The 13,370-nt window shown below is 35.1% G+C and overlaps 1 protein-coding gene across 1 annotated transcript; it reads right to left on the bottom strand.

The window, feature by feature from the left end:
* Nucleotides 1–9,843: 9,843 nt before the first annotated feature.
* On the bottom strand, nt 9,844–12,941 carry LOC136222670 (mechanosensitive ion channel protein 6-like). The gene is made up of 5 exons (XM_066010400.1): nt 11,125–12,941; nt 10,831–10,954; nt 10,457–10,750; nt 10,161–10,363; nt 9,844–10,093 (listed from the first exon to the last, which is right to left on the bottom strand). Exons 1-5 carry the CDS (start codon nt 12,939–12,941, stop codon nt 9,844–9,846), a joined length of 2,688 nt encoding a protein of 895 aa, XP_065866472.1.
* Between the last annotated feature and the right edge of the window lie 429 nt (nt 12,942–13,370).

Below are 13,370 nucleotides of genomic sequence, written 5' to 3' on the forward strand. Positions count from 1 at the left end.
ATTGTTCCATAAATCGGGTGGTTCTGGAAAAATTATAAATTTTAATATGATCTTTATATATGAGTCAGGAGTACAACAAAATAAGAATTAGGTCAGTTGGTTTAGTATAGAGAGAGTTACAAGGTTTTTGGTATTGACGGGTTATTGAGAAATATTATGTGATCATGAAGTTTACGGAATAAAAGGAAAATAAGCAAATGAAAATTTGGTAAATAAAGAATGATGTCTCTTTAATCATATATTAAATTATACTTATAGGTACGCAAAACTTTGAAGATATTCCGGAGGAAGGTACAAGTCGCCGTCAAGGAAGCTAACGGCTTAGTTGTGAGTATAAACATGATATGAATATTTTGGCTTCTGAAGTTGTGATTGAAATGTTGATATGAATTGATACTTTGTGATATTGTGACTTGTTTTGGCATGTTTACTGGATTGAATTACTTGTGATGGAATGACTTAAAGTGCAAAGTATGTGTACATGTTGCATAAAACGTAAATGGCGTTGTGGCATACCAGTTTAGGCACTTATGACTACTTGATTATATGGATTACTTGGACCTATATGGTCAAATATATGGACTACTTAGACCTATATGGTCAAATATATGGACTACTTGAACTTATATGGTCACTTACATGGACTACTTGATTATATGGGCCGAAAGGTCGAATTATGAAATTACAAGGTTGTACAGCAATACGTGTTACCGTTTACCTGCCACTTGATCCCGAGAAGTGTCTAGCTGGTGGTGTCACAACAAAATTAATAAAAGGCTTATCATTTGCATATGCATAAATTTGTATATGAGTATGTGTATGTGTTTTATAATTCATTGATTGTTTATATTCACTGAGTGACGACTCATATAAATCACTAAATTTTTCAGTATGTTGATGAAGTAGATGAACAAGAGTTTCTAGAAGGTTTAGATATTGTAGATAGCATGGATGAAAGGTCGGTTGGCTATGTTCCATCTCACGCTCTCTCCTCTCATTCCTAGCATGTAGAATATTTGAAGTTTGGGTGAAATACAAACATAGTCTGTAACATATGTAATCATAAATAAAGTCTGTAATATAAATGGTTACATATATGTATGTGTTTTTGTATGTTTTGAATGAATATGAGATATAGAATCAATATTGTCTGATATGTGTTAAAACTAAGTGATATACGGCTAGGGTGTTACAACAACAAGAGTAGATGTGAGAATTAAAAGAGTGCCCACCAAGGCACATTCTTATAGATCCATTTAAAGAATGCCTTACCCCAAAAGGTTCATGATCGTCATGCGAACGCTTATAGGAATGTTTTAGGAACAATTGGCTTTAGTCCAAGTGGGAGAATGTTGGAGTTTGGTGTCCTAAAGACAATTGTTTTAGGATATTAATATTAATGAATAAATTGTTTATTTAGTCATTTGTTTAATCACATATATAGCATTAAAATGTAACTATATATATAAAGGCACAAATCTTTCATAAAGAAAGTAATCCTAAGTTTATTTAAGTAGTTATAAAGTGTTCATACAAGCATGAAGTGAGACTATACTTTATAATAGACCAATAGACTTAAAATCAACCCAAGTCAAGTAATATGTTATAGGGGTTGGCATATTACTGTTGAGACTTGCATGTAACAGTGTTTTCTTTCGAGACAGAAAGCTGATCTCACAAGCTTTAGATATTTAGATATCTAGATAGTTACATGGATCCGGTGAAGGAGTTCATTAGGATTGGGACCCGACTTGAGATAATAGTATGGATTGATTTATCTAATGTGTCAATTGTTCATCTCATTGGTATTAATAGGTATAACTAATCCTCAGACTCAAACATTCGTTAATTAGTGATTCTGGATTATGGAGTCTGGTACTTTGATTTTGTGTGAGCACGATCCAACAGGTGAGAGCCTGGGGTGTGTGAGAGTAGGGTTGGGTATCACACAAAGTAATTGCAGAATAGTTAATGCCAGATTGAGCATTCGTCACTCCCGATAAGTAGGAGATATATCCAAATGGCCGCTTGTGGTGAATTAACTGAAATCCTTGCAAGGTGATAGAGTTAAGAGTAGAAATGGATATTTCACTTAACTTATCTTTCAGAGTGAATTTAACATGTACAAGTAAAACCGGACTCTTCAGTATATGTAACCTTGACTCGTTCCATGGTTATAAGGAATTGACCGACATGATATAGTTGATGAAGGATCGTATTATACTGTACCTAATGCAGAAAGGTTAACGTCAGTTATCAACCTGACTTCTTAATTGCTCTGGGGGAATATCATAGGTTCTGCTAGTAACAGCTCGCGACGGTATTCCGTTATATATATGTTGGAATGAATCATGATGAATTAATCTCAAATGATATGTACGGCTAGTGGCGATAAAGAACCTAATGGGTCGCATATAGGACTTGGAACCAGAGGACGAAAATGTAATTAGTGAGACACTAACATAGTGGGCCGAAATTTGTAATTAAATTAGGGACAATTAATTTGATTTAATAATTGTAATTAGATTATGATTATAAATTAAATTAAAGGATTATCTGATAATATTAATTAGAGGTTTTAATGTGATTGAAACTCTAATTAATTATCCCTAACAATAATTAAATTATTAATTTGATTAATAATATTATCTAGATATAATTAGTTATTATTTAGATAATAAAAGGTGTTTATTTAATTATCTAATTAATAATTCTATGCCGAATAAGATTCTAATTAATTAATTACCTAACACAACTGGGATTAGGGTTTTGAGAAGTCTATAAATAGACTCCCTAACCCCAATATTTCGACATACACATACAAGGGGGCAAGAGGAACCGTTCTGAAACCGTCTCGGCTAATTACAATCTTTCTTACTCTCTCTTTGATCTCGTATTGATTCTGTTAGAGGCAGTCATTGCGATTGCTATTTATTAAGGTTGATTACTAATTGTCTTTCTTTTCTGTGTTGTTTCTTTTGTTGTTCGTGATACACGGACTAAGAGTTGTGGGCACTTCGTTTGCAACTGTAGATAGTTCTTCAGAAAAGGTATTTCACTCTATCCCTCTTTATATGAAATAACAATTAACAGATCTTGGAAAAGGGAAATAGATAAAATAGATAAAATTTTATTATTCCGCTGCGCCTAGGCTTGTCTATTTTCCTTCAAACTCATCAGCCATGAAGCAAATGTTTGCTGACTCAGTAGCACCAGCTTCGGAGGATGATGACTCGTCACTATCACTCCAAGTGGCCACTATTGCCTTCTTGTCGTTTCTTTTTTCTTTCTTGAGCGTAGGGCACTTTGACTTGATATGGCTAGGTTGATGACATTCGAAGCAGGTGATTGGCTTTGAGCTCTCCTTTCTGCTTTTGTTGTCATTGTGCTCAGCTTTGTACTTGTCATGCTTCCGGATTGGCTTCTTGCCATACTTCTCATTCTTCCGGAACAGCCTCTTCATCTTTCTTGTGAACATGGCCATTTCTTCATCATCTCACGTGCTGTCGTCAGTGGAGTCTGCTTTCATGACAAGAGACTTTTGTTTCTTGTCCTCAGACTTTTCCTTGACCTCAAAATTCTTCATTGAGATCTCATGAGTCAGCAGAGATCCAATGAGCTCATCATACTTGTAGGTGGTCAAATCCTGAGCTTCCTCAACGGCAGTTTCCTTTGCCTGCCAGCTCTTCGGGAGGCTTCTCAAAATTTTCTTGACTTGCTCCTCTTCAGAGAAGATTTTGCCAAGTCTGTTGAGCTCGTTGATTATGTTGGTGAATCTTGAGTTCATCTCCGAGATCCCTTCACCGTCATTCATCTCGAACAGCTCGTACATCCCCATCTGCTGGTTCACCTTGGATTCTTTAACCTTGTTGGTTCCCTCGTAGGTGACCTCTAGCTTCCTCCAGATTTCTTGTGCTGACTCACGACTTGAAATCTTATTGTACTCTGCAGCATCTAGAGCATAGTGAAGCATGTTTATAGCCGAGGCTTGGTTTTGCAGTTTCTTGAGGCCATCCTCAATCCACTTTGCCTCATCCTTGACAACTTTTATGTTGTCAACAGTTTCATAGGGAACAAATGGGCCTTGTATTATTGCTAGCCATGCACCCACGTTTGTTGCCTGGATGAAATTTTTCATCATATTCTTCCAGAAGGTATAGTTTGACCCGAAGAATAGGGGAGGCCTAGTGATAGGTAAACCCTCAGGTAGTTTCATTTCCAGGTAGGAAACGAGTGCTGTTAACAGCCATAGTAGGGATCAGGTCAAGATAGTTTTATCTTGCGCGTTGAGCTACTGAGCTCTGATACCACTTGTTGGTCCCGTGTAACGTGACAAGGTTAATTCCAAGGGGGGGTTAGGAACTATTTTAAAAATTTCACGTTAAGGCTGACTTCTTTTTCTTTAAGACTTTTACTAAGTCTTTTAGCACAGTGGTGCTGAGTAAGATCAGAGACAAGTTTAGTTAACTAGTAACTAAATCTGCTTCTGTCGTGAGTCAGGAGATAGTAGTTAAGTCTATTCCTGAGCTCAGTGTTCAGATCACGCAACTCAGTAAATACGTTTTACGCATTACTAGGCACAACACAAAGCAAGTATATAAGAAGTAAGGGTTAGAAAGATATTACTCAGCAGACTTATCCTGGTACGGCCTCCTTGCCTACATCCAGTCCCCGGAATCCTTCCGAGCTTTTGAAATCCACTATTGAGCTCTTTCAGGTAGAGCACAAACCTCTTACAATAGATGCTTGAGTATACAAGAGTACCTTCCTCTATTCTTATACTCAACACTATCTCTACTACTAAGTGCTATAAACGAGCAACTCAGTGTCTCCTTCTATTCTCTAAAATTGATAAAGTTTTTGTTCTAATTACATAGAACACTTTAGATGCTAAACAATTTAGACTTTTACACAAGATTAGAATGAGTGTAAGATTTCTCTTTTGCTTGCTTTGGAGACAGAAACTTCAAGTAGCTATTTGGTCAGTGTTTCGACTTAGTTGAAGATCTGCATCGAATGAACCATTTGAGAGGCCTATTTATAGTGACATCTGAGGCACCGGTTATTTCAAAATTCGAAATAACCGTTGGAGAGAAACGGCGCATAGTCGCTTTCACTCGGTCAGTGCTCAGTGCCTTCCGCCAATAAGAACGCTGCATCTTCTGCCTTCTTCTGTTGCCAGGTACGTCTGGTCGGTAGGCGTCAGATTGTCCATCTTCTTTGGTAAAGTCTTCCCGATAGCTTTCTGCATCTTCTGAAACTTTTCCGAAGTGGAATGACTTTGTCTCGAAGTTACTCAGGTCAACTGTTGACCTGTCTTCTATCCGTTTGACTCGGCAGCTTCGGCATGAAGCAATTGAGAAAGGCTTCTCGATCCTTCTCGCTGTTGGGCTTCGTTTCTTCCTGCTGGGCCGCGTGGCTTTAATCTATTGACTTGGCCTTTGACCTTCTCTTGTAGGCTTTTGGGCCTTGATCTTTTAATGTTTTAAGCTCTTATATTTAAATAACTCATCATTGAACAAACACATTAGTATTAACAAATCAAAGCATTTAAAATTAATGTGTTAGAATAATTTAGCATAGGAATTTAAATCTAACTTAAATAATTTTATCAAATCAAAATCATTGTGGAAATGTGTTTCAACACTTATCACTACCCGTAACACTTCATTAGAGTTTGAATTACATAAGTCTATTTCATCATAGTTTAGGAGTAGATTATAGTTGTCACCAAACTCAAGTCTAAAGTATTCACCGCTTAGATAACGTGTAAAAACCGAGTAGTTTAATACTTGTAGTTATAAATACCGTGGATTCGATACCCGGTCTCAACCGGATTTATTACTTGATATGACGGGGTACACTTGCCCCTACGTAGCGTCTAGTAGAATTAAAACACGTAGAAAGACCTTAACCGTAACACACACACAATAGTTTACCGATCTACTAGAGGCGCTCATCGGTAGTTGCAACTGATTATTTTTCCAACAAGCCCCTTCAATTATAAATAGAGGTCACTTCTCCTCAATTCAAGAAACAACCAACATCAAACATAATCTATACTTTACAACTCTTTGAGTCTTTTCCTTTGGTTCCTTGCCATGCATTTTCGAGTTCTATAGTTTAAGTGAGTAATTCTTATCTTTCTTTCGTTAGTTTGTCCAATTTTTAGAGTTTTCATTGCTCAAAGTTCATTATTTCTGCATTTTGTTCATCTTCAATACATTTTGCCCAGCCATCTTCGTGGCCTCATTTCGACCTTATATAGTTTGTTTTAGTCTAAAATTTTGCTTTATTATCATCCTTAACATCCTAAATTTAATTATAGGAGTTCATTTTGCTCAATTTCGTGTCCGAAAACTTATTTTATAGCCCTTTTTCTATTCGTTTTTCTCTGTTTTCAACAAACAGAAAATCTGATTGCTTTTGGATTTTTTTACCAAACTAATTCGATCTCGAGTCGTTTTTCTTGAATCCCTATAAAATGTTACTTTAAGCTTTAACTCGATATTAATCATTGTGAATCATTCCTAATTTCAAACTTTAATTCTCCAAACATCTAGTTTTCTCATGTTCATTTATCATCAAATTGCTATTGGAATTTTGCACTCAAGTCGTTCGTACTTTTGATCATCTGTTCAAGTCGCTCTCATGCTCATGGAACCCAAGCCGGTTTCATCCCAAGACCCGTCAAATCTAGCCATTTGTTGGCTTTAAGTTTGTTATTATTTCTTTCAATTCTATTATTAGCATTTCAATTTCGTTATTTCGATTCTGTATTCCAATTTCCATTTTGCTCACATTTTATTTTAGATTCAACATCCTTAATTGATTTAACTATTTTTGTGATAGATATAAATTTGATTGTAATTGCTCATATTTCATCAACACCTATGTAATTAACTCATTCCATATCAATAAAATAGATTTTTTTTTCTTAAATCATTGTTTCAATTTCGCATTTAATTTTCCTTTATTTAACTTGTGGTAGCCATTAATTATTTAAAAGCTTTTATAGTTGTACTAAGAACCACGAGAGAATTTTTCAATCCTTGCGTCCTCCGTCAATCATTTTGTTTAGAATTCGAGTTTTTCATTTTTCATCACTTTTACCATCCAAATTAATTGGAAATTGATATTTCTAGCACGCCCATACCCAATCCACATGTGACAAGATTGAAATTATTAATATTATGAAAATATCACTAAATGTTTTTTGGCACGCCCAGTTGGACCTTATCATTTTTTTTATCAAAGTTTGTGTCTATGCCTATTTTTACTATTTTGTGTTCTTTTGTCATGAAAATTATTTTTCATAAGTTTGTACTTATTTTATGCTTCACTTTGCGCAAGTTGTCAGCAAACTAGGGGTATTTACTTCTTTTATTTTGTCAATATATTTAGTCAGATCTAACAATTGTTTTCTCTTTTTTTCAACATTATCAATGGAGAACACCATTTCAATGTCAATACACACAAGGCAATGAAATCATGACGATGACAACACACCAAGATGCAAAAGAGGCTATAATACCTGTGTATTTTTGTGGTTTCAATCGAGATCACTATTTTACAACAAATATAAAAGTAGTGTGGGTTCATTGGTACACTGTTTTTAGATGTTACATTGATTGCTATATTCAATTATTCATAGTGATGGTCATGAGATTGACTGTGAGTGGTGTGCGTATGTTCATCCTACATCATTTTATGATGATGAATATGGTTGCTATGTGGAGCGAGTCTAGCTAGGAATGCCATGAAAATCCACATGGTCCCCATTATGTTGTAATATGAGAGAATCTACAAATAAGTAATTCTTATTGCTCAGACAATTAGTTTTATGACAATAGGGACCAAAAATTTCTATTTTCATCCCGTGTTGCGGAGAATAAGTCATTCTCTGTTAGGGTAGCAAAATTAGGCGGAAAACAAAAAAAAATCACTAAATCCCCAAATAAATGAAATCAGAATCAATGTATCATAGTGAATAGATTAAAATAAAATGATTAAAATATATCATTCTTCTTCGGATTGAGATCGGACCCTTGATGTTATCACGAACATAAATCCGAACGAACAAAGTGTTGCTACTGATGATATCTCCCTCTATAGTTTCACACATCAAAAGCTTACCGGTTCGATTGGGTGCTAGTACCGAATGAATCAATTCGAGAAACAGATTTTTTTTGTATTCAAGAACATTAAGAACTTTAGAGAAAGAAAACCACATTTTTCATGCTTTGTAACTTGTGTTTTTTTGTAAATGGTTAATTGTGTTAGTGGGAGAGATTCTTTTCCTTAAAAATCTCTAACTAGTTTTAGTTAGGATTCATAAAAAATTAATTTAATTAATTCCTAATTAATTGAAAAGTATTTTTTATTATATATAATCATACCTAATATAATTAAATATATCAATTATCCCTTTATATATATATATAATTACATCTAATATAATTATATACTAATTATCTTTTATATACTTATATCTAATATAATTATAAGTTAACTTTGCGATTTTATTTTAAGTACTAAAATAAATTTCTTACATGTATTAGCCGAAATCCCTCAATGCTCAGCTTGAATTTAATCGAATTAAATTCATCCGATTAGCCGAGCTTTAATGCACAAACTTTTTCCACTTAAAATTTATATATAACTATAATATATACATTTCAAACTTCCCTAAAGATTAGATAAAATGAGTAATAGATCTTAGTATCTCATTTGACACATTTCTCAGTATCACTAATCAAGTGTCTGGTGATATATGTTCTCCATTAAGGAAAATAGCAATTCACTCACTTCACTCATAGTCCTTAGCATGAGCATACCCAACTGTACCCATACTTGGCACCCTATTACGAGCCCGTTAGACATATATCAAAGTATATTGTGTCTCATCTAAGAGCCATAGTATTTTTGGGTCTAAGGATTCACATATATGCATTACATGAGATACACTTGTGACCCACGACTATGTATTGTTCTCATTAGCAGCGGATTTATCCAGTACTCCATAACCTTTATGAGTTACTTATGCCCTTGATTAACAGCATATATCCATGATCAATAAAACACCATCATCTTCCAAGACGCACACTAGTCTTTATTTCAGCATCGTTCCCACGACGGTAACAAATTAGGGATATTTAGAATTGTATATTTATACACTCAATGTTTACGCATCCGACAAACATGAGAAAACATATATTCTTGAATACTCTATTAAGTTGATTTACATAAGTAAATAACCAAATAGATTATTGCCTTTTATTAATTAATAAGATCTCAGAAACAATGTCCGGAGGCTAGGGCATACTTTAACATCCCCTCCATTCTCATGGACTCCATTAACCACTGATATAGAGGTTGTACGTTGGTATTTTCCTCAGTATTAACCACTGGTGCTGCCTGATCCAACCCCATAGGTTTGTTCTTGCTACCATCCACTGGTTTCTCAGCATTATCTTGGACCTCTATACTCAATCTAAGCAATCTTCTTATCCACTACCAATTTTATTAGTAATTTCCATTAAAACGTTTTCATCATAGTATTGCATGGGTAGGGTCGGGAATCACACTTAGACCACAATGGAATCATCCGAAGCGATGAAATCACAAGTATTCTGATATGGATTGACAAGTTTGACACGACTACTTAAATGAATTATATATACGTCAAAATATAGCACGACTCATTTAGAAATTTTATATACTGAAAAGTTATAAAACATTATCTACTATTGTTGTACAACAGATGAAAACTATATATACACTAAATGAAGTAATAGAGCAGAAGAAATAGAATAAGGTTAGGTTAAACAAATAAAAGAGTAATTAAGGAGGAGGTGTATTGTCATTTATATTAAAATCACGAGGAAATAACATGTAGTGAAGATCAAGTTCCTTCAAAACTCTAACAACTTCTTCTATTAATAGAGATCTTCTTATGTATCTTTCTCCCATATCTTGATGGTTGTTTCTATGTCTTATCCATACTGCTACTTTTATCTTTTTCAAACTTGCCAGCTCCATCAATACTACTGCTGGACCTGGATACCAGTGCTCTTTCTTCCCTTCGATGAAACTGCACCCCACATTTAATCAGTATCCTAAGAGATTATAATAAAAACTTATTATTGGTACTTAATTACCTTATTATTCTCTGTTTCATAGCAGAAATCTTTTCCGCTGGAGTAGAGATATGGATGTAGAAGTCAACTGCATCGCCCATATCAGGACTGCGATAGAAGTTGCCAATGGGTTTCATTGCAAGAACACTGTTAGGGAATACAACCTTTAGATTGTCTCCTCTTAGGAAAACGGTCGTTAGGATATTCATTTCTTCCACTATATACTGCAAATATTGCAATCAATCATATTTGTCAAGTTAACTATGTTTCATTTTTGAAAGGATAGGATGTCTGTGTAAGAATAAATTAATTGATACCTGTTCTCCGTCGACTTCGCAACGGTCACCGACATCAAATGGGTGGATTAAGAAGAGGAAGATAATTGATTCAAACAAAGTCTTGGCAGTGTTTCCAAAGATGAAGGAGACAACAAGAAATTGGGATCCTATGAAGAGAACAAATTTGCTTGTGGCAATTCCAAGTATGACCAACCATATCACCATTATAATTACACTAACTACTATCTTCACCACTTTATGAAGCCTGTTTACTGCTGTCTTTGTGTCATTCAATGTTAGAGCAAGTGCTCTCCTCTCTCTAAATGCATTCACCTAGACCAAGGAGCTAAATTAAACCTGAAGCTATATTGTGTGAGAAAAATGATTAATTATCGAGCTAGTTAAAGTCTTACCACCCAGTCTTTGAGAGATGATTTACTGATCCTTTTAGTTTCAGATGCTCCTTCAAAGCAACTCATTGTTTTCAAAGCTTCATCCTCACGCATAAACCGCAACAAATCCTCTAAGTAGATATACCTATATAAAATAAAATTACATAGTTAATAATCTTGTATGAAAACGACTTAGGATTTTTCAATTAAATGTGGAAATATCTAGACATTTACATGTATGTATGTATGTATGTGTATGAAGGGTTAGCATAGTAAAATTTATTGAAGTTGATAAGGTAAAAGGAAGACACTGACCTAGATCCATGGCGAGCAACGTTGTGATAAATCTTTCTTGCAGCAGCTTTGGCTTCTTGTTCACTTCTAATTTCGGTTCCATATTCATCATAATGGCCATGCCCTAGTATTTGCTCATCCAACGTAGATAAAGAACCATGTCTAACAATATTCATCAATCTCTTCATATTCCAAGCTGAAATATTCTTATGATTTAATTTATGCAAGTTTTCAATTGTGATCCCAGTATCTCCTTTTTTGTTATCTCCCTTTTTTGAAAGTTGCTTAGAAAACCTGAAGCTTTTCCCTGCTCTTAGACTTCTCTGCACATTCGTATTCCCCCCATTTAAAACTGCTTGCTTAAGTTCAGCAGGAATAGCAATACCAGCATTCTGTAATCTGCGAATCTCAGCTGAAGTTTTATCGAATTCGTCTTCATCATTTTTCTGTATCTCAACCAAAGGCGGACCCGAAAGAGTCTCAATAACATACTGATTAAAGATGGATTCTTGAATCCTATCAAAATAAGTACTAACATGGAAAGATGAAGCAAGTACTTTAACCATTAATGTTTTGATCAACCATATGAAATTAGCCACCAAAAAGCAGACTAAAACTCTTGTAACATACTTGAGAATGTGTGCTCTATCATCCTTCCTAACCTTTCCATCAAATAAGAAATGCCAAGCTAACAAAACAAGTCCTAACCACCAGCAATTTTGAACCCCAGATTTCAATCCATAAACAAAGTACAAAACCCTTTTTCTTAATAGAAAATTTCTTTCAATGAAAAACACTATTATCCGAATTCCCCAACCGGAAACGAGTCTCCCGGAGATGAGAACCAGCAATAAAACCTCCCATTTCCACAATTTAAGCTGTAAGAAGTCCTGTTCTCTTAATGAAGATATAACAAGAGTGCATATTAGTGCAGCTATAATTCCTATCAAACCTAACCATTGAAGCACAGTCCATGTATTTATATTAGATATCGTGTATTCTTGAGGCAAATCTTCGCCTTCTAATGGGTCCTCTTCTTCTTCATCTGTTGCTCTACTGAGTCCTACACCTCCAGTTGATTTTAAAGGGCTTGATTTTGGGGGTAATAATCTCTCTGACATTCTATCTAATTCTTCTGGTGATGGATCTAAAATCCTTGATTTCGTTTTTAATCTTGAAATATTGCTGTTAGGATCTGCTCGAAACGATGAATTTGATGTGCATTTTAAGACCTGATCTCGTTTTAGTTGCTGATCTGTGTTATGTACTGAATTTTCTTTCCCTTCTTGTAAATCCCTATATCGTCTTCTAATAGATTCGATGGAGCCATCCATGCCAGATGAATAAGGATCGAAGGAAACCCTAATTTCTTTAGAAGTATTGCTGCTTCTTAATGATGATTCGGGTAAGGGAGGTAATCCTAGATCATGGAAATCGCGTCTTAGCTCATCCATTTCCATGTCCATGTCTAGAGAAATCTCGCCGCCGACCATTTTCTGTTTCTTCAAGAATTGTCCGATTAATTTGGAGGGCGGATCCTCGGTGTCCTGATTCCTTGGGGTTCCGATATTAGAAGAAACTTCAGTAATGTTGTCGGAGCAGGGATTTGCGGGAGTAGCGGCGTCTACCTTTACAACGACCTCATTACGGTCGGTTTTAATGGCGGCCGGAGATGATCCTGATCCAGATCCTGAGTCTTGGGCGTTATCTAATCGGTGATGAGAAAGAATAGGCAGCTCTTCGTTGGAGTCGGATGCTGGACCTCCTGAACCGGAGATTCTTCTCATGTTGTATGATGCATTGTTTTTGAAGGATTTCTTTAGTTGTGAGTACTCCATAATGAGCCGGTTATTATTCAATTAAAATAAAAAAAAAAGGTTGTGTTTGGAATCTGGGAAACCATAATAGTTTAAATTGGGTTTCCCAGAAAAATTGAAAAAAAAGATTTATAGAAAGAGAAAAAGAAACATTAACTAAATCAAACAATCATAGATAGGTGTAGGTGGCAAAGAAGACACAGAAAACTTGCATGTCAATCTGGGAGAGATTCACGTGAATCTCACAAAATTCCCTACTCTTTCTGCCTATAATAATCTTACGTTGAAAAACCATATTAAAACGACATCGCATGAATCCGTATTACAAATTCATTTATATTCTTTAAGGCCTAATACTCTTCCAGTCCCCTTCACTTGTTTAAATTGGTCATTTTACCCCCTCAACTTATCGAATGTCCTATTTACCCCCTTAACTCCATAAAAGTGGTA

The sequence above is a fragment of the Euphorbia lathyris genome, chromosome 3, assembly GCF_963576675.1.
Source record: "Euphorbia lathyris chromosome 3, ddEupLath1.1, whole genome shotgun sequence".
Lineage (NCBI taxonomy): Eukaryota > Viridiplantae > Streptophyta > Magnoliopsida > Malpighiales > Euphorbiaceae > Euphorbia > Euphorbia lathyris.

What these genes read in the sequence shown, in the direction of transcription:
- LOC136222670 (XM_066010400.1), bottom strand. Translation starts at nt 12,941, where the DNA reads ATGGAGTACTCACAACTAAAGAAATCCTTCAAAAACAATGCATCATAC. An exon ending in GCGAAGTCGACGGAGAACAG is followed by an intron (nt 10,364 to 10,456) that starts GTATCAATTAAT and finishes CAATATTTGCAG; the next exon opens with TATATAGTGGAAGAAATGAA. An exon ending in ATGAAACAGAGAATAATAAG is followed by an intron (nt 10,094 to 10,160) that starts GTAATTAAGTAC and finishes TGTGGGGTGCAG; the next exon opens with TTTCATCGAAGGGAAGAAAG.